The following is a 22,544-nucleotide window of genomic DNA, read 5'->3' on the forward strand; positions in this document are numbered from 1 at the left end:
CATCTTGAACAATATTTTCTAATTAATCATTAGGGTAATAATCATCTTACTCATGAACTTAGCTCCCTACTGACCCCCCCCCACCATACTAATTTCTACTTCTATGACTTTCTAACTCCTTTCATTCTCCCCTTTCTCTTCTCTCCTCTTTGCCTCCTACATATCCAAATCCTACCTCAATATAAGCCCCAGGGCAAGACTCATTGGTCCCTAGCTACTTCAGCTTATATTGATCTTTGACATCAAATTGGAGTATTAACCTATGATCTAGTGTGGGATCCTTGCTACAGACAGTCCACTGGAGCTAAAGTCACCTTAAAACAATCAGTTTGGTGAGAATGGGTTCTTCATAATATTGAGGTATCTCTACTTGTATTTCTTCTGGCTTCTCTTCTTTGAGGGATAGAACTTCAGGCTCTGAGATGACAGGAATTACCTCCGGTTTTGGAATATTGGACTCTTGTTTGGATATATCTGGGGGTTGCTCAGACAAAGGAGAAGGAGACCGAGCAGCTTTTTCTGACTTTTTATCTGCTTTTTTCTTTTCTTTTGCCATTGTCTTTGAATGGCCTTTAAAGTTTTAACTTTTAGAACAGATGTGTTTCTTTGGCCGAGAGTTGATTGTACTTTGGAGCACTGATGAATTTTACCTGGAAAAACATTAAATGTTTTACAATTCAAGTAAATATTAACTTCATCCCTAAATTAGACTTGTAGCTTTAATATTACAGGGGCATCATCTAACTTTCATCACCATTGTCAATGTCAATGTCATCATCATCATAGTCATTTTTATTCTCCTAAAAATGATCTAAAAGTTAATCCAAACTTGTGGGTATTTTAACACTTTCAGAGAGAGAGAACACCCTTATCTTATGAATGTGAAGGTTATGGTATTCTAAACGAATGAATGAAAAAGTATTTATTAAGGGCTTACTATCTGCAAAGCAGGGGCAGCTTGGTGGTGCAGTGGAGAGAGCGATGGGCCTGGAGTCAGGAAAATCTGGCTTCAAATCCAGCTTCAGACGCTTACTGGCTGTGTGACCCTGGGCAAGTCACTTAAACCCTATTTGACTCAGTACTTCATCTGTAAAATGGGAACATATTGAAGAGGAAATAGCAAACCACTCAGTATCTTTGCCAAGAAAATCCCATGGTCAAAGTCGTTGGACATGATTGAACAAGTGAACAAAAATGGGCAAAGCAAAGACAATCTCTACTCTCAAATCCACATTCTAAAAGGAAGATAACACATGCAGGAATGTGTGTCTGTGTAATATGTGTGTGTGTGTTATATGTGTGTGTTATATGAGTGTCATTATATATGTAATGTGTGTTGAAGAAACAAATATATAATGTATATATAATATATAAACATGTGTGTGATGGTATGTATTATGTATGTGTGTATAATATATAAATAATACACAATGATGTGTGCATGTGTGTATAATACACAATAAGATATAATAAGATGTAACACATAATAATGTATATATAATAGACATTATCACATATATATGTATGTATATTTTTTTTTAAGCAATTGGGGTTAAGTAACTTGCTCAAGGTTACACGGCCAGTTATTTTTTGTGTGGGTGCTGAGTATCTGAGGCTGGAACTGATCCCAGGTCTCCCGATGCCAAGGCCGGCTCTCTTACTCACTGCGCCACCTGACCACCCCCATATGTATATGTAATGGGAATGCAAATTTGGAAGATCTTCCCTGCCCCTAGGCTGAAATGCACCTGAAGCCTGGGGAGGGAGGCTTGTTTTTCAGTAGATACTTCTTGATTGGCCAGTGAGTCAATAAGGTTGTTACATTCTCTGAGCCAGGAGAAGGCTATATAAGCCCTGATGTGTAGCTTTGTTTTGGGACTCACTTTGAGAAATGTTCTGTGATTTGATCTGAATTCTGGGAAGCCGTTGTTGAGAGTCCCCCGGCTTTGAAAAACCCAGATGTGGAAACCCAGATCAGATGTTGACTGGGTATGGATGTAATGGTTGGACAGTTTGGAAAGCTGTCTACTTGATCTGTTAATGTCTTGATAATTCTGTCTGTATATTTTGAGGTTTGGGGTGCTGACCTTTTTCCCCTAAACAAGGTAAATGATATATGTCTGACTGATTAAAGTAAGCTTGTTAACCCATTTTGAGTTGCTTTCCTTTAACAAAGCAGATCCAAGAACCTGTGGTAGCTGCAAATCCTGAGGACGCTTGGGGTGCTTGCTGCTACAGTATATTATTTATGTGTATATAATACAAAGGCAGCTAGGTGGCACAGTGAATAGAGTGCCAGTCTTGGAGTCAGAAAGACCTGAAATCAAATATGGCCTCAGATACTAGCTGTGTGACCCTGGGCAAGTCATTTAATCATGTTTGCCTCAGTTTCCTCATCTGTAAAATGAGCTGGAGAAATTAATGGTAAACCATTTCAGTATCTTTTCCAAGAAAATCCCACTGGGGACACAAAGAGTTGGACATGACTGAAAAAGTCTAAACAAACAATATGATACACAGACAATATTCTATTCATATATAATACACAGACACCATCATACACATATATATGTATTATATATTATTACATAGACACACACTCTTACATATGCTGTCTTCCTTTTAGAATGTGAACTCGAGAGTAGGTATTGTCTTTGTTTTGCACATAGTAAGCCCTTAATAAGTGTTTTTAATTCATTCATTCATACTATAGCCCTCAAATTAATAAGATAAGTGCGTTCTCTCCCTCTGAAAGTGTTGAAATACCCGCCACATGTATATATATATATATATATGTATACATATATGTGTGTATACATGCATACATTTATTTTTATATAGATCTACACACAAACTCTTGTAGAAATATGAATCAATGGAAACATGAGTTTTTAGGTTAGAATGGGAAGACCAGCTAACGTTTCACTGAGTAGTGAATATATGTGCATGTATACATATTGTATTGCAAAGGATGCTCCTAAAAGATCATTTCAATTAGGAACATACATAAATCAGCATCATGAAAGTGTAGTTTGCATGTTCTTATACACCTCAATGTTTCCAAGGCTTTAGCCAAGAAGAGGCCTGAGTCCATGACATATGAAAGTGGGTTAAAGGAATTGTGAATGTTTAATCTAGAAAAGACTGAAGGAGTGCATAACAGCCATCTTCTAGTATTTAATGGGCTGTCATGTGGAAGCGAGGTTATGTTTCCTCTGTTTGCTCTAGAGAGCAGAGACAGAAACAATTAGACGTAGGCTTCAAATTAATTCTTGGTGTCAAGAAAGCTTACTAATAATTAGAGCTGTCTAACTTTCTGTGGGGCAGCTAGGAGATGCCGTGAGAGAATGCTAGGTCCGGAAGTCAGGAAGACTCATCTTCTTAAGTTTAAATCTGTGTCTTTGACAAGAAAACCCCAAATGGGATCACAAAGAATTGGACATGACTGAAAAAAAAGACTAAACAACTTTTTGTGATAGTGGAGAATTGGAAATGAAATAAATTATTCTAAATTGGGTAATGGCTAAGCAAATTGTAGCAAATGAATGTACTAGATTACAGTATTGTTCTGTAAGAAAAAACGATTATAATGAACAGGTGAACTTCAGAGAAACTTGGGAAGACATATGAACTGATGCTGAGTGAGGGCAGCAGAACCAGGAGAACAGTATACATAGTAACAGCCACAGTGTGCAAGGACTGAGACTTAGCCCTTCTCAGCAATACAAGGACCTAAAACAATTCCAAAGGACACATGATGGAACACATCCAGAGAAAGAACTATGGAGTTGGAAGGCTTAACGAAGCAGACTATGTTTTTTTTTTTCTTTCTCATGATTTTTCCCATTCATTATAACTCTTCTATGCAACATGACTAACGTGAAAATTTGTTTACTAGGAATATATGTGTAGAGCCCAGATCAGATTGTATGCCATCTTGGGGAAAACAGGGGAGGGATGGGAAGAAAGTTTAAAACTTATGGAAGTTAATGTTGAAAACTAAAAATAAATAATTTATTCAAAACTATTATGAAAATGCATACATAAAATGCCAGTAACAATAAGATAAAGGAATGGTGGTGATAGGGATTGGACAACTTAGAGCTCAGTCCTGGGAGCATGTGGGTTAGAACAACTAAAAAAAAAAACCCAGAAACTAAATATCATGTAATTATAATGTTCTGTACCTACTTGCAGAGAAAAGATAAGAAAATGTAACTTATTCTCTCCCTTTTAAGAGACAGAGGATTTTGATGTGGAACGCTGCATATAATCTTACAGACTGTTGATATGTTGTTTAGTTTTGCTGAACTGTTTTTCCCCCTCTCTTATTCTTACAAGGGATAGTTTGCTGTTTAAGGGAAGAAGAAGGAATATATTCAGAAATTAAGTTGATATAAAGGTGTTTCAAAAAAACCGGCAGACTTTTATGAAGAGTAAAGTAAGGAGAACCAAATAAATTTGTAATAACATTATAAGGGCAAACAATTTTGAAAGACTTAAGAACTCTGATCAATGTACTATTGCAAAAGATGATGCACTTTCTGCCAGTGAAGCACCTAGCTGGGGCAGTTCAGAGAGCGAACGCTTCCTAGACTCAGGAAGACCTTAAGTTTAAATCCAGTCTCAAATATTTACAAGCTGTGTGACCCTGTAAAAGTTCATTAACTTCTGTCTGCCTCAGTTTCCTCATCTGCAAAATGGGGATAATTGCACCTGCTTCCCAAGGTTGTTGCGATGAGAAAATGAGACATTTGTGAAACATGTTATAGAAATGCTATCTGCTATCATTATTATGGACTCCATGGAGAATGGGAGCCACATTTTTGGACTTGGCCAATGTGGGAATTTGTTTTGCTTGACTATGAATATTTGTTACAAAGTTTTTTGTTTTGTTTTTCCTTTTTTTCCCATTGAGAGGAAAGGTATGTGTGTGTGTGTGGGGGGGGAACAAGTTTGTTATTGAAAAAAAATTAAATCATTAATATAACTAAATATAAGAAAAAAATTAAATGGCAGCAATTATATTTAAATTAAAAATATGCAATTAGATCCATCCATATAGTTGTAAGGGCTGCTTCCCCTCACTTGGGGGTCTTCCACCAGAGGATGGATGACCCCTGGACCCGGACATTACAGGGAAGTTAGAGCCTGAGACCCTTCTGGCATGGGTTGGACACGTGGCCTCTGTGCTCCCTTCAGGTTCTAGCAGTGGACGGAGGATGTGCGTCTGCGCAGCCGCACTGTGCAGAGCCTCCGGGCACAGCAGCATGGGGGTTGTCCAATCTACCCGTCCACCCTCCTCGTCCTGCTCTGATTCCCAGACCCCCACCCAGACCACCTGCCCTCGTAAAGCCTCGTTGTCCCTCGGCCCTGGAAGCGGCATGGCGAATAACGATACCATTTTAAATCCTTTGGCGACACAATCCCGGGGAATCCGGCTGGGGACCAAAGTTCTAGGAATTTCCTCCCGGCCGGTGCAGCGTCCTGGAGACAGTCCGGTCTCTAGGAAGCCGTCGTCAAGGAGCCACAACGCTCTTAAAGGGACCGCCGGTGGCTCCGCAAGGGACCCGAGGATCTTACATGGACCCCTCTTTCAATAAAGGGCTTTTAAAGGAACTGCGTCCTTTAATTAGGACCTCTTCAAATGATCCCGGCCCCTTTAAAAGTCGGCTTTTAAAGGTACAGCCTTGAATGGTCACCCTATCTAGCTTTTAATTTGTTAAGTTAAAAGGAAAGAAGAGCCGTCCAGGGTCTTAGGAAAAGCTCTAAATTTCCCCAGAGTTTGGAATGGTGGAAATTGGTTTCAATATTAATTTGATGCAGGATCGATACCATTAAAAAGAGATCTGATTTCCAGGCAGCTATTTTTCAAAAGATATTTTCATATTTTTTGTAGGAACTGAGATTTTATCAGTACTGGCAGCTCCCTATACAGGTCTATCCCTGCCCTGAAATTTAGCCTTAGAGAGTTGCCTGGGAGTGTGGAGGGGAACGATTATAGAACTTAGGTCTTCCTTATTCCGCGGACAACTTGATCCTACGCAACCCTGCCACTCAATAATTAAACTGCCAAAATTTGCCCATCTCTAAAGAAATGTTTTTAGCCTTTTGATTTCCAAAACATTTCCATCATACGTTCAGCTGAGAAAAGAAATTCATGAACTGCCTTCTTGAAAAGGTTTAAAGATTTCACTCATTTTTTCTTATCAAATAAAGCCAGTAGAGGCTGATCTGTCTGTAAAGACAGAAGAAAGTTATGTTTCCCCAAGCAAAACTTTTTCTTGGTAAAAAGGAAATATGACTGCTTTTATTGAGTTGGCAATGCCCTAACTTGCAGCTTTTATCTAACCCACTGTAAGGCAGGCAAGAAGACTTGGGTTTGAGTCAGGCAATGCAACCTTTATTATGGCATTAACCTCTCCGAACTTGTTCCTGAATTTGTAAACTGGAGTATGCTACCACCTATATTACCTACCTTGAACTTTTTAAAGAATTAAATTAGATAACTTATGGAAAGCACCCTGTAATTGTAAAGCAGCATATAAGATTTAACTCATTACTACTGGCATTGTGGTACCAGGTACAGGAAGGCTATGGCCCAAAGGAGAGATTTACAGTATTGCTGGTAGCAGTATATTATTAGCAGAATTACTATTGGCATTGGTGGGCCCAGTGACAGAAAAACCCAGGGCCCAATAAGGAAATTTCCAATATTGCTGGTAGCAATATATTCTGTTAGCATAGGAGCTTTAATAAATGTTGTGGTATGGGTGAAAAAAATATCCACTGCGTTATTGTTGGCAATATATTCTTCATATTTCACAAGATCTGTCAGCTTTCTGCAAACTCATTAGAGGAAAATAATTGTAAAATTTAAAAATATAATCAGCTAGCAATTCTGTGATGATCTCAAATGAATTTTTTCCCTTTATTTGCTGGCCACTTTGACAGCCACCCAATCTATTCATTTTTATTTTCATTCTGCCAAAAATTCAAATGAGATGAGATCTGTATTTGCATGAACATTGTGGATCCATGATTAAAAATCTCTAGACTTTTTGTATCAAGGAAATAAAACTATAGCACGATAGAGTTAACAGGAAAACAGACAGTTTTTTATTTCATTCAGCTAGGATACCTATTTTTAGAGCAAACCATAATTCCAAAGTTCTTGAAATTAACATTAGGTTAGAAAGTAATGCTTAAAGTACAAACTAAATATATTTTCTATGAAGAATGTGTGAATTCAAGCCTTATATAACTTCTAAAGCATGCTCTTTACTTCTCAAAATATGTTCTTGGCTGTACATATATATATATATTTTTTTTAAAAAAATCAGTAAGAACAAGAAATTTCACAAGCAGAGTTAAATATAAAGATAAAATTTTAAACATGGAAAATAATGTAGCACACTGATTTTTAAAACAAAAAAAGTTGCTTATATTTGCTTTCAAAAAAATCCATGATAAAATCTGCAAGTCTACAAAATGCAAATAATTCTATGCACATTTATTCATTAGTCTTGAGAAATGATGTTTAAGCTAGCTATGTGCCTCATAGTTGGTCTTCCATGGGGGCAATTCCAGGGATGCTCAATCTCACCCATATGAGTGATCAGTTTCTTCATTTCATTCTTGTTAAGGGCAGTTCCAATCATGACCTGAGTTCAAAACACACACAAAAAGTTTTAATGATATATTTCTTTTAACTGTGAATAGCAGCTATGTAAAAGTAGTCTTTCCCCCTACTAGGAAAAAACATTATCAATCAAAAAACATTTATTAAGCTCCTATAATGTGCCAGGCATTGTGAGAAGTGCTGAAGATACAGAAAAAGGCAAAACCAGTCCCAGACACCAAAGAAGCTTAATCGGAGAGACAAGTATATATAGAAATGTAGATATGGATTGCTTTGGAACTGTGCCTACAACTTCACTGACATAGGAAACTCCTGGATGAGAATCATTTCCTCCATATCACAGACTAAGGGAAAGAAGAAAGTGAAGGATGATGTCAAAGGGTTTTGAGATAAAGAGGTGAGAAAAGGGAGTTCATAATACATACCCTCAATTTTCACAATAAAGTAACAAATAAGCTTCTCAGCTAAGAGTTACAGGGAAGTATAGGATGCTTAAGCAGAAAAGAAGTGTGGAATAGCTTATATATATATACCCTTGAACCCTCCCCTGGACTGTGTTTTCTCTGTCTTGATCTGGAAACAATAATCAAATCAATATTAGCCTGGATTATGGACAGCCGACTGCCCTATGTTTCTACTCATTATCCCTTTATCTAGATTAAAGTTCCCTTCCCTGGCCACCAACTCCCCATTTGTGCAGTGATGCAGTAGAAGGAGTACTGGGTCTGAAGTTAGGAAGTCTTGCGTTTATATCCAGCCTCAAGCACTTACCAGCTGTGTGACTCCGGGCAAGTCACCTAAACCTCTGTTTGCCTCAGTTTCCTCAACCACAGAATGAGGATAATAGCTGTACCTACCTCCCAAGGTTGTTGTGAGGATCAAAGAAGATATTTGTAAAAAGGACTTAGTACAGTACCTGGCACCAGAGTGCTTGGTAAATAGCAAACAATTAAATGTTTGTTCTCTGATTGACTAATTCTTGGCTTGAAAATAGCAAGTGGTATTTTAGGTGTAAAGTAATCTTGGTTAGCAGAAGAGAGAATTGTAGGACGGATATATCTGGAGCTAGAAGAGCACCTTTATTTTATAGAAGAGAAAATTCAGGCCCAAAAAAGTTCCAGGTCACACCATGAGTAAGCAATACAGAAAGGCATTGAACTGAAGCTACCTGATGACAAATCCAGCATTCTCCTTCTAAAAATCCTCCTAAAATCTCTGATTAAAAAACAAAACATTTCCAGTTAAAATGGCTGTTATGAAGAGTCTCAAAGGAGCTCAGCTCTTCTAATTTTACTCTAGCTATCTATCTAAAAAAGACATCATATTAAACAATCACCAAGAAATACAAAGAGAAACCTCTCAGGAAGTTCCTCCATCCGCTCACAACTGTACAAAAAAGAACCAGCAGCTCTTGCCAGAGGAAACCTCAGGAAGCTTGTCAGCCAAGACTCAAGGGGGAAGTACCCTGGCCAGGGAAGCTCTAGGGATGAGGGAAGCCTGCCAAAGTGCTCCATATGGGAACTTCAATGGATCCGGTGCCCCAGCTGGGAAAACCCCAGGAGAGCCAAACAGGGCCTGACCAGCCTATTTAAGATTGTAAAAAAGCGTGGAGCCTTGGCCTGGCACAAAGTCCCAAATCAGGAATTAAGCCTGGAAATAAGTAAAGAGGAGACACCAAACAGTATGAAGAAATATGATGGGTCAAGAAATTCAGAAGGAAAGAGTTAACTCCATAAGAATTACAAGCAGAACTTGTGAGGAAAAAAAAATGGCTTCGCCATCAGAACTAATAAGAGGGTCTAGAAGAAATGAAGTAAAATGGAATTAAGTGAAATAGGAGTTCTGAAGGAAAGAATTCGAATGGAAGGAGAATAAGTAGCTTAGAATAAAAGGTGGAAAGTCATACCCAAATAGTGAATTTCCTAAAAATCAGAATGTAGCAAACAGAACTTGATGACTCTAGAAGACAAGAACTAATACAACAATCAAAAATGGAAAAAAACAAACAAACAGAAAATGTGAAGTATATACTATCAAAAAGAACTAACCTGGGTAGCTAGGTGGCTCAGTGAATAGAGCATTGTCCCTGGAGTCAGGAGGACATGAGTTCAAATCTGGCCTCAAACACTTAACACAAAAACTAGCCGTGTGCCCTTGGGCAAGTTACTTAACTGCAATTTCCCTCCAAAAAGCAAAAAAAAAAAAAAAAAAACAACTAACCTAGGAAAAAGGTCAAAGACAGGTAACTTAAAAATCATTGGTCTCTCTTAAAGCTATGAGCAAAACTGCTCAGATTTAAAACCAGAGGGTAAAGAGAAAAGAGAAGAAATCTACAGGTTATTTCTTTAAAGAAACCCCAAAATGAAAATTCTAAGACATGTCAAAGCCAAATTCTAAAGTTTCCAAGCCCAGGAAAATATACTGCAAGTACTCAGAAAGAGATCAAATGTCAAGGAACCAATCAGGATCACACGAGTTTAGGTAGCTTCTACCAAATAGAAGAGGAAATCTTAGAATATGTACTTTTCCCCTAAAAGACAAAAGCACTTACAAGTAAGAACTGCTTACCTTGTAAGACTAAGTAAAATCAGAGAGAAAATGGATTTTTAAAGGAATAGAGGACTTTTAAGTGTTTCTGGCATTATGACCATACATCATTGCTTTCATACAGCCTGTTTCTTTTCCCCCTTGTACTACCACAAGCTAACATAGCTGGAACATCACCCCAAATCCTTCCTGAGAAATGACCATTAGCATGACTGAAAACACTGTAAACTGGCCATCTTCACTGACTTCAGCAAGAATGAGACTTCAGTAGGTTCCCATTCTCACTGGCATAGCTGTTCTACCAGTACACATCACAATCCATATGTGCCTTATCAGTCTGTATATTTCACGTTCACATCCTTCTAAAGGTCTTCCAAGAGATCTAGCCAAAACAGAGGCCTTTTTCTAAGTTACTTAATATTTCATGTATACCACTTAATTCAACACTTGGGCTGTCCCATCTACTAATAACCTTTTTTCTTAGCCAGTACATCTCCATGTATAGTAACATACATCTAAAAAGAATTTTATGTGACTTCTAAAGCAAGTCATCATCAATGAAATGCATCTTCAGAATATTCACTGTATGTTCTTTCATTATCCTTTGGGTCACTCTTAATTTTTATTCATCTGAGGAAATGCTGCTCCATGCTACACAGCTTTGTTAGGAAAACATTAGTGTTTAAAAAATGAGCTTTGGCAGCATGAAGCAAGCCCTACGCAATTTTCCAAGTACAAGCCAGCTCATTCTCCCGCTCCTAGTTCTGCAGTGCCTGTCCAAGATAGATATCACTAATGGATTAATTCAATGGGCAGCCCATCCAATTGCATGTTATAATCTAGTCAAATATGTCACTTGTCAATGAAGCTCCTTTTAAAACTACTACAAAGATAATACCATCCTTATTTAAATTATAAAACAAGAGAGGCAAAATATAACACTACTTGAGTCATTATTTGACTAATCTTACTTTATAATAGTCTTTTTTGCTATAATAAAAATAAGATATGCTTAGCCACCAAATTTCATTTTAAAACATAATAAAACTACTCAATCTCATCAAATCTGGAAGCAAATAGGCTTTCTTCTTCATTACTTACAGATTTCCTACATGCCCTTGAGGCAAACATTTGCCTAACTCGAGAGGGTCTGCACATGACTCCAGGGCAATCACTTAACATGAAGATCATCTCATCTATGTCCTGTGGTCCAAATGTCCAGTTTTTACTAGTTGGCAAGGAAATCAATTTAACCTTTTCTGTGACTGGAGCTAAAAGAATACAGATATTTAAGAACAGATTTTAAGATTATACTTTAATTTTAATAGATTGGTCAAGTCTGCCAATATATGCCACATCCTATACATGTAATCTATTGCCTTCCTGCCAAGAGGTGGGAGGCCTTTGTGACCATCATTCCTCTATCTCTTATACATATGTTAACTTTATATTTAATTTAATAAATTATTTGTGGTGAATAAAAATGGCTAATACTTGAGGAATTAAAGGAAAATTTTTTTAAATTCTGGAATTAGAGCTACATTCATAAAATGATATGGTTGAATGAAATAAATCAAAACCCCTTCAAACTTGAAAATGCTATAATTCCATAATCCCTGTTAAAAACTTACCAAGTTAGGGTGGCTAGGTGGCTCAGTGAATACAGCACTGGCCCTGAAGTCAGGAGGACCTGAGTTCAAATCCGGCTTCAGACACTTAATACTTACTAGCCCATGTGACCTTGGGCAAGTCATTTAACCCCAACTGGCCTGCCTTCCCCCCTCCAAAAAGCAAAAAGAACCCCAAATTACCAAGTTCATCAATGACAAAATCAAAACCATTCTTTCTAAATATTTCCAGATTTTCTATTAGTATAGCTTCATTGATAGCAGTTAAATTGAGAGCCTGAGGTCTGAAAAAGAGATAAAGTTCAAATCACAGTTTTAAGTTAAACGTTCACCTATAAGATATGACAGTTATAAGTTATTCAGTTATAAGATATAACAATGTAATGAAATGGATTCAAAAGAATAGGCAAGCTATGTGCCTATGATTAGTAAAATATCACTCTTATAAGTTATGTTCCTGTACTATCAACAATAAAACATGTCATCAATCCAGCAGCTTTCTTGTTCTACGACTTCACTGAATTGCATTTTGGATATTATATTAGATTGCTCTAATGTAAAGGCCATATCTTCCCCTACAATCAAGCAAAGTAGAAAAGGTGAGACAAAAAGATTCCTAGATACAAAGGATTCTTAGAGAAAACAAATTCTGCTATCCTACTGACCCTGCCTGTCCTATTTTGTGTCTGACTGAAAAATGTCACCAAGGAAATTTGGCCTTCATAATTTTAGAGACCAATCCAAGGTGAAACTGAGAAAAATCATATTTATACAAAATGTGATAAAAATGAGAAATTAAAAGTCACTCTTTAGGGAGTGCTTCAGGAAGCACTTTTTTATATTAAAAAGGATAAAAATTACATAGTAAGAACTTTTATCCAGCTAATAAAAACAATTTCATTGGTAGTTTAGAAAAAAAAATTACAAATTAGTAACACTATCTAAATCATTAAAGGAAATGGTAAGGCTTGTCTCTAGAGTTGACTATTGTTTAAACAAATCACATGCAAGTCTTAGCAATGAATTTTAACATTAGAGAAAAACAGTGGCCACAAGTAGACTGCAGCTGGTACCCAGAAAATTTACAAAAGCTTAGAAGAAGGCCGCTAGCACATTGGGTAGATCTTCTGTGAAGAATCTATAAAAGAATATGGACAAGAACTGCATAGTATGAGAAGGTATAGATGACATTCTACTTGTACTGATGGAGAAAACCCAATCAACAAGGCAAGGCATAGCCACCATATTTCTAAACATTTATTAAGTACCTACTATCCATTGTGCTAAGAGCTTGAAGATACAAATACAAAAGTGAAAAACAGTTCCTTTATAAAAATTTCTGTAACAAGGAACAGCTCCCTGGGCATGGAAATGTGGAGGCAAATATTCAGAAATGAGGGTGATAACAAAAGGGATCAAAAATAACAGATTTTTTTTTAAATGGTACAGACCCTACCCCATGGGATCACATATCCACTTAAATACTGAAGGTTATGTTTCTGTTTGGTTCTGAGTTTATTTCTTTAAAAAAAAAAGATTTGCTGGCACTTAAAAAATTGCTGTTACCTCCCAATGACTCTCTCAACCCCATAAAACTCTTCCACATTAAGAAAAGTATAGTTAAGCAATACAAGTCAATAGATTGGTCAAGTCTGCCAATGTATGCCACATCCTATACACGTAATTCACTGCCTTCCTGCCAAGAGGTGGGAGACCTTCGTGACCATCATTCCTCTATCTCTTATACATATGTTAACTTTGTATTAAAGAAAAATTTATCTGAATGTATCACTTTGCTAAAAGACAGACTTGTAGATTAAACAACATGAATACTTAATAAAAAAAATCTTGTAAAGCTATTGATTATAAATTTTCATCTGGCATGAGAATCAGAGAAAGGCAATCCTAAAAAGAAAAAAAGTTGGACTAGCCATGTGACCTTGGGAAAGTCACTTAACCCCAATTGCCCTATCCTCCCCCCTCCAAAAAAAAAAGTTGGGAACTGGGAGAGAAACATCCATCATATCATATTTGAAGATCAAGAGACCGAATTTGGGGGCTTCCAGAAAACAAAATTTTCAGCTTTTGGGTCAAACGAATTCTCTTTCATCCAAAAGCTTTTCTAATAGCTATAGGATAAGATTTCTGAATAGCAAAATTAGTTTATTATTTAAAAGTGTATATTAACTTTCTGATAAATCAGGTATACTTATATGCAATAAAGGGGTAAAAGAGATAGGATTACACCTGAATAACCTAGTTTATGCAAACACAAAAGAAACATTGTTAAGCTACTTGAGCCAATACCATTCATAGTCAGCCTACTGAGAATTTTGGTGAACTTACATTATGAGCCTCTGACCTTGCAGAACAGTGTGCAATTGTAACATCTCAAAGTTGTATTTCTCGTCTGTGGCATGTTGATCAATTATGAAGAGATCTGCATTCAGCTTGGTTATTATAAACCCCAAGTTAAATTGTCCAATGATCTCCATTTCTGCAAACATATCTTTACTGCACACAGAAAATTGAGAACACATATATTAGTCTTGAATTTTTAAACACCTTCCCACCTTAAAAAAAAGGTCAACTAATTGGAGTGAATAGATTTAGTTGTAATTCAAAATATGAATCTGAAAACACTCACAAAAGAGTAAACCATACCATAAAATTCCTAATTTCTGCTTAATTGTACCCTTTCACTGGATTTTTTTTAACCAAATATTTCCTGAATGCCTGTTAGGTATCTACTGTGCTGCTGTGGAGAAGTAGTGATAATAAAATGTATTCCCTGCCCTTAAGTACTTCATAATCCAGTTGTACAGAGAGACGAAATAACCCTAGCACAATACAAAAACATCATTAAAGCAAAACTTTGTGTTTCAAGTTTAAAATAATATGTGTTAAAATCATTTTAGATTAACAAATAAATTCTTGTTCTTAACGAGGCACTGTGCCAAGTGCTATGGAGGAGAGGAACAAGTATAAGCCAGCCACTGTCCCCTAAGGAACAATAGGGAGATACTTTGTGTTTACACAAAAAAATAATCCCACTAGATAATAATTCAAGAAATGTCATACAGCAATACTTAATGCCATCAAATAAGTGGCAAAGACAATTAGCACTACAAATTCTGAGAAAGCAGAAATCACAGCATACTGGAAAAGATTTATGGGAGAGGAACTCAGACTACATTAAGAATGATATAATAGAGCAAGAATAAAGAGAAGAGAAGATGAAAGGAACAGCATGATCAAAGGCATGGATGTGGGAAGGCACAGGTCTTTTCAGGAGTGAAATTAATAAATTTATGAATTTATTCATTTGAAGAGTTTGTATAGTGGAATGCAAGGCTGCAACTGTATACAGGGCCCAGACTATCAAGGATCCTGATGCTAAATTAATGAGTATGGATTTTATCTTCTTAGTCACTGAAGTTTTTTGGGCAGAGCAGTGATGAAAATGGTGTTTTAAAATGATTAGCCAAGCAGTGCTATACAAGATGAATTAACAAAGGGAAAGAAATGAAGAGGCAGCAATAATAACAATAGAAAGTCCTCCAAAAGAAAAAAAATCAATGCAATAACCATATAATATTCTAGAATTTGCAAATGAAGAAAAAAATTAAGAGCAATTGGAAGAAATGACAAGGAGAATGGAAGTGAAGGAAAATTATCTGAGATGCAGATGATGAGCAGAAATTCTCAATATGAATACAGACATCACCCTAGTCAGAATTATAAAAGTAAAAGCAATCTGAAGCAACAAAAGTTTCCTTGTTGTATTAGTAATACTGCCAGATACCAAAATATTTCTGCTTATTCAATGGCAGGTTCAAGGCATAACAAAAGCAAAAATGGACATAACTTGCATAAATACATTTAGGAGACATATTGCATATTGCATAAAATTCAATTAATTGAAAGGAAAAAAGTTGTAAAAAATTATATTCTTTTGAAAAATATTGTGGATAGATAAGTGATCAAAGGATATAAACAAACATTTTTCAAAGGGAGAAATGGAAACTGAGGGAGACTACAGCATAGAAGAAAGCACTATGGCCCAGTTTTCTTTCACAACTTCTCCATCAAAGGTCAAGTTAAGAGCATCAGAAGCAGTAATGGGAAATTCCAGGAGAAACCACCATGGGTCGGTTACTTCTTCAGCCTAAGTCAATACAGAGAAATAGCCACAGGTCTAAAGGCACTTGGGAGGGGGTTCACCCAAGAAAGCTATGTAGAGCCTTTGAGCACAGGGACTGGGCTGGGGCCTGTGGTAAGGGTGCTGATCCAGACCAGACTTGATCTGACATTATATATCATGAGGGAGCAGGAACAGAGCCAACAGCTCAGTGGCTGACAGAGAACTTGGACCATGAGGGAGCCTACAGTTCTTTTGCTTTGAACCTATAGAACTTTCCCGCTAGCTGACAGGGTTTGGGGCCTGTAACAATTTACTTACTAGAAATCCAAGCAGGATAAGCCTCCGGTTGTGTTTCCCAAATCCAAAAAGGAGGGAATGGTCAGAGTGAAAACAGACTTTTGAGGAAGAAGAAGATAAAAAGAGAGGGAGGAGGATAAACAGAAGAAAATAGTATGGAGGGAAATACACAGTTAGAAATAACTGAGAATGTGAATGGGATGAGCTAACCCATAAAATGGGAATGGATAGCAGAATGAATTAGAAACCAGAATCCAACAATATGTTGTATGCAAAAGGCATACTTGAAACAGAAAAATAAACACAGAGTTAAAATAAAGAGCTGGGACAGAATCTATTATGCTTCAACTGAAATTAAAAAGGGAGGGGTAGCAGACAAAGTAAAAGCAAATATAGACCTAATTAAAAGAGATAATCAGGGAAACTACATTTTGCCCAAAGGAACCACAGACAATAAATATCAAAAAGTTTTATAGTAAGTTCTTCTGACAAAAGCCTCATTTCTCAAATCTATAGGGAACTGAATTAATTTTATAGAAATAACAGCCATTCCCCAGTTGATAAATGGTCAAAGGATATGAACAGGCAATTTCAGAAGAAGAAATCAAAACTACTTATAATCAGGGCGGCCAGGTAGCACAGCGAGTAAGAGCACCGGCTCCACTGTCAGGATGACCTGGAGATCGAATCCCGGGTTCAGACACTTAGCACCCACCCAGAAACACCTGGCCGTGTAACCTTGAGCAAGTTACTTAACCCCAATTGCTTAGGGGCAGCCAGGTGGCTCAGCGAGTAAGAGCACCCGGCTCCAGTGTTGGGATGACCTGGAGATCGAATCCCAGGCTCAGACACTCAGCACCACACCCAGAAATAACTGGCTGTGTAACCTTGAGCAAGTTACTTAACCCTGATTGCTTTAAAAAAAAAAAAAACAACTACTTATAGTCACAGAAAAAATGCTATATCACTATTGATTAGAGAAGGGCAAATTAAAACAACTCTCAAGTACTACTGCACACCTATCAAAAATGACAGATGCTGGAGGGGATGAGGAAAAATCGGCACAAAATGAACCACTGGTGGAATAGTGAACTGATCCAACTATTCTGAAGAACAATCTAGAACTGTGCCCAAAGGACCATAAAATTGTGCATACCCTTTGATCTAAGAATACCACAATGGGGTCTGTACCCCAAAGAGATCAAAGAAAAAGGAAAAAGACCTATATGTACAAAAATATTTATAACAGATTTTTGTGGTAGCAAAGAATTGGAAATTGGGGGAATGCTTCTCAATTGAGGAATGGCTAAATAAGTTGTAGCATATGATTGTGAAGTACTATTGTGCTATAAGAAATGATGAAGGGTTGGTTTCAGAAAAACATGACAAGATCTATATGAACTGATGCAAAGTGAAGGGGAAGAACCAGATCATTTTGCAGAGTAACAGCAATATTATAATGATGATCAACTGTGAGACTTGGCTACTCTGATTAATACAATGACACAAGACAATTCCAAAGGATTCATGATGAAAAAATGCTATTTACCTCTAGAGAAAGAACTGAGGAACTCTATAAATTGAAGTATAATTTCCCCACTTTATTTTTTTGTTGTGTTTTACAATATGGCTAACATGGAAATATGCTTTGCATGATTTCACATGTATACTTGATATTATTTATTTGCCTTCTCAACAGGTGTTAGAGGAGTGGGAGAGAGGGAGAGAATCTGGAATTCAAAATGTTAAAAGAAAAGAATGTTAAAAAAATAAATAACAATAATAATATATTTTTAAAGTTAAATTAAAAAAGAAAAATGCTACAAATAACTAACAAAAATGTAAATGAATGAAAAATGTAAATGAATGCTACTCTGAAGTTCTATCTTATACCCATCCTTCTGGCAAAGTTAACAAAAAAGGAAAATGACAACCCATGAGGAAAACAGGTAAAGCTGGTGGAGCTGTGAACTGGTCTAGCTATTCTGGAATGCCCCAAAATCACTACCCTTACTAGGCCTATGCCCCAAAGAGATAAAAAAATGTGTAGCAGTAGGGGAGGCTAGGTGGCGCAGTGAACAGAGCACCAGCCCTGGAGTCAGGAGGACCTAAGTTCAAAACTGGCCTAAGACACTTAACACAAAAACTAGCCAGGTGACCTGGGACAGGTCACTTAACCCCAATTGCCCTCCAAAAAGCAAAAAAAAGCAAAAATTAAAAAAAATAAATTTATAGCAGTTCTTTTTGTAGCAGCCCTAAGCTGGAAACTGAGGGAGTGCCCATCCATCACCTGAGGAAAGCTGAACAAATTATGATACATGAATATAATGGAATATTAACTGTGTCATTAAGTGATGATGAAATGATGAAAATTAAAATTAAAAATTATATTTTAAAATATTTTAGAGAAACCTGGGGAGACTGTATGAACTCATGCAGAGCACAGTGAACAGAGCTTGAAGACCAATTTACACATTGTTAAGATAAACAATTTTGAAAGATTTAGCTCTGATCAGTGCTAACTGTGACCAACTGTGATTCCAGATAAACCTAAAGTATGTTTCCTGTTTCTCGACAGAGGTAGAAAAAGAAAGACATTTTTGGATATGACCAATGTGAACATTTGCTCTGCTAACGTATTATTAGACATTTTAAAAGGCATTTCATATTAATTGTAAAAAATTTACTTCATTACCTATTTCTGCCTTATAAAGTATGGGATACTGTGATTTCACTAAAAAAAAGTTGTTGAAATGAAACTACTGAAAAATCTAAGCAAGATGACACTTTTTTATTTCTGGATATGTGTTGATCTTTTGCTAAATCTTAGGATATGTGCATTTGCAAATAAAAGTTGTATATTTTCAGTGCAGTGAAATAGAAGATCCACCAATTCAAAAAGAAAAAAGAGAGGGAAAAAGACCAGTTAGAGGTCTACTACAGTAGAACAGAAACAGGTGGGAGATAAAAGTCTGAACTAGGGTGCTAAAAGATATTAACTGATATGAGGCATTACCAAGGAAGAGTTTATAGGACTTAGCACAAAGGAAGCACAGGAGAAGTGATTTGATATGTAGCTGAGACAGCAAAGCAAAAAAAAAAAAAAAGAAGAAGAACATTAAAGATGGCTTAGAGGTCTTTGACCTGGTTAGCTGGAAGAAAGTCATTACTAGGGGGAAGGCAGAGAAATAAGTAGAATTTGAGGTGACAGTACAACATTTAAACTAAAATGTCTTATAAGCAAATGAATATGTGGAACTAGAGTTCAGAGAAGACCAAGAAAACTCTTGGAAGGAGATGGGCCTTTATTTGAGCTTCAAGAATAGGTAAGATCTAAATAAGATTGAGGGTGGAGAACAATCTGTCCACATACAAAGGAAGGTAACATGGGAGAAAGGGTTGGTTTTGTTAAGAGGGAGGGAAGACAAGTTAAAATGGTGAGATATTAAAATGGGAATGTACAGGAGGTGGAGATACCAGAGTTTATGTGAGAGACTATACCTACAGATTTGGGGATTGTCATTAACACAGATATATAGAGTTGATGCTATGAGAATAGATGAATTCTCAGAAGGAGGGAAAAGAATAAAGCTCCAGGGACTTAAAAATTCACTGAAATCTCACATGGTTATGAGCCAAACAGATTTTAACAGAACTGTGAAAATAGTTAGCATCAATATCTTAATTCTTCAATATAGGTGACAATTGAACATATGTTACTCAATTTATTTTGCTCTCAAGTGGGTTACAGGAAAATACAATTAAGGTAAAAAATACCTTATTTCTTTTCTCAGCTCATCTTCTGCAGCCTGATTTTCTCCAGGGCTTATCTTTGCCCTAAATCTTCTGTAATTCAGTGCCTTTTCCCTTTGTTGTTCCTGATGTTGTAGCTGCTGCAGCCGTTTAGTTAAAGAAGTCATGGAGAAGTTCAGAGGCACCTCCTTCTTAGTAACTTTAATAGCTACATCTACCTGTGATGCTGAACAGGTCTCAGAATTCATCCCCTTTGGGGGAACACTGAAATTTAAAGAAGTCACTTCCTTTTTAAATCGCTTCCCTTTTGGTGGTGAGTTATTACTTGGCTGAGGCAAATTTCTGAAGTCATTCTCAATACCTTTTTCTTCCAAACTACGTTCTGTGACTGAAAGCTGACTGTCAGTTCCTGGTGATTTCTTAAGAGGTTCAACACCTTCTTCTGAAAATGTGTAATCTTCCTCAAGTGAACTTGTGACACATTCCTTGTCAACATGGGTACCCCTGTCCGGAGTGCTGAAACCTTCATCAGATTTTGTGGAAGTGCTACTGTGTCCTGAATATTTGTCACTGTCTACTGGCTTTGGATTCATACTGCTATGTCTGCATGGACTTGGCTCCAGTGTCTCCTCCTGACTGTTGCACTCTTTGCCAGAGATTTGCTTGGGGGAGTTTACAGGACTTGGAGCGTTGCAAAACGACCAGGGATTTCTCTGTCTTGGAGAGTCTTGTGGTTGTTTAAGAGTTTTCAGATTCTGAGAACTGTGTTCTGTCGCATGATGAAGAGAAAATGCTTCTCGTAGTCTGGCAATAGTTAATGTTTTTTTTTCTTCTTTAGTGGGTAGTGAGATGAGATTCTTCTCCTTTTCTGGGAGAGGTTTTTCCATCTCTGTTGGACACATCTTTAATAAATTACCTAAAACAAACATGAAGACAGAACTACTTCAGGGATTCTTCCTTGGAAATAAGAGGATTTAACAGTGTTTGGCCAAAACTTAGAAACTGACAGCCCTTGTTGCTAGGTGTAGTTCAGATCCCTAAGACCAAACCTGACAGAGGTAGAGAAGTAATAGACAACTTTTCTCCCTAAAAGGGAGCGTTTAGGGACCCATAATTTTTCTCTGTCTCATTTTTCTTTTAGGAGCACTCTCTCCCAACTGATTCCAAAAATATCTAAACTAATAGTATTTAAGAAATCATGCTAATAATTATAGTGAATGGCTTTCCATTTATGCCTAACTACCACATAGTAAAATAATAATTAGTTATATAAATGTGTGCCAGGTTAGTTTTGTCTAAATTTTATTTCGTTACAACAATAAACTCAAGCTAGATTTTATTGCTCAGGAAACATCATCCTTTGTTTGAAAACCTCAGCTTCCATTTCTATGAACACAACTGGCTCTCCTGCACTTAAGGTGACTTGTGTTCAATGTATAGCCATATATTATAAAATCCAACTAACTCATGAATTAAAAAAGAATAATTTTGGTCCTGTGACAAAGCTACTTTACCCTTAGAACAATAAGGAGCACGTCAGAACAGGTAAAATTTTTAACAGCATTTTAAAAAATACATTTATAATTTTCTTACCTTCAATGTCCAACACAGGCTTCTGGTTGACACTAAGTTTGTTAACACCACTATCAAACATTCCTATGAGAGATGTCTTTAGCACTGCCAACAAAAGCTTCTCTTCCTGTAAAAAAATTTGCCTTTTGTCTGGAGTTACATTGATATCCACACATTCTAAAAACAAAACAAAACAAAAAGTATTTATTACACTTTATTAAAACTTTAACAATGAAAGCAGTCATATTGCTCTAATTTATCAGATAAGAATGGCCAAAAGGCATAAAACTTTAAACTTTACAACTCTACTACACATAATACAGAAATGGGCAAAGAGGTCATTTGCTAAGATCCAGCGAGAGCATTTTATCTTTTTAAGCAATTAGGGTTAAATAACTTGCTCAAGGTTACACAGCCGGTTATTTCTGGGTGTGGTGCTAAGTATCTGAGCCCAGATTCAATCCCAGGGTCATCCCAACTCTGGGGCCAGTGCTCTTACTCACTGAGCCACCTGGCCACCCCTAAGCAATTGGGGTTAAGTAACTTGCTCAAGGTTACACGGCCAGGTGTTTCTGGGTGGGTGCTAAGAGTCTGAACCCGGGATTCGATCCCCAGGTCATCCCAACACTGGAGCCGGTGCTCCACTGTGCTATCTGGCCGCCCCGAGAGCATTTTATCTTTAAAAACTTCATTGGATATTCTTGCTTCCCCTTTGGCTACAACATTAAAAAGCCACCCTTTTCCTAATAAAATAATTAACTTAGTCTCAAAGTGATCATCTAATCATGGCTGTACAGTAAGTTGTTTCCATTCATATTACAGCTGTATCATTTCATTTTTGTTATTGAAGTAATATTGTCCAAGTTTTAAAGAACTTCAATTCAATTAAACAAATATTCATTATTCATTTTCTGCCACAAATAAGCCATGGCATGAGACACCAAGGGGAGACAAAGACAAG

At 36.8% G+C, this 22,544-nt stretch overlaps 2 protein-coding genes across 3 annotated transcripts in view; both read right to left on the reverse strand.

The window, feature by feature from the left end:
- RSPH10B (radial spoke head 10 homolog B) overlaps positions 1 to 556 on the reverse strand; it is a 62,291-nt gene extending 61,735 nt beyond the window's left edge. The window contains exon 1 of the mRNA XM_069085398.1: positions 315 to 556. Coding sequence (XP_068941499.1) covers positions 315 to 556 — 242 coding nt within the window. The remainder of the gene's footprint in view (positions 1 to 314) is intronic.
- A 6,540-nt stretch (positions 557 to 7,096) lies between these two features.
- Positions 7,097 to 22,544, reverse strand: part of PMS2 (PMS1 homolog 2, mismatch repair system component) — a 38,314-nt gene continuing 22,866 nt past the window's right edge. The window contains exons 10-15 of one of the 2 annotated variants that reach the window (XM_069084892.1): positions 21,605 to 21,760; positions 20,036 to 20,927; positions 14,164 to 14,331; positions 12,001 to 12,101; positions 11,291 to 11,460; positions 7,097 to 7,664 (exon numbers count right to left, since the gene is read on the reverse strand). In XM_069084892.1, coding sequence (XP_068940993.1) covers positions 7,521 to 7,664; positions 11,291 to 11,460; positions 12,001 to 12,101; positions 14,164 to 14,331; positions 20,036 to 20,927; positions 21,605 to 21,760 — 1,631 coding nt within the window. In that variant the 3' untranslated portion in view covers positions 7,097 to 7,520. The remainder of the gene's footprint in view (positions 7,665 to 11,290; positions 11,461 to 12,000; positions 12,102 to 14,163; positions 14,332 to 20,035; positions 20,928 to 21,604; positions 21,761 to 22,544) is intronic. The other variant, XM_069084893.1, reaches the window with a different exon arrangement.

Source organism: Petaurus breviceps, unplaced genomic scaffold (genome assembly GCF_028583685.1).
Source record: "Petaurus breviceps papuanus isolate PSGF00001 unplaced genomic scaffold, PetGlider_PUasm1.0 175, whole genome shotgun sequence".
Classification (NCBI taxonomy): domain Eukaryota; kingdom Metazoa; phylum Chordata; class Mammalia; order Diprotodontia; family Petauridae; genus Petaurus; species Petaurus breviceps.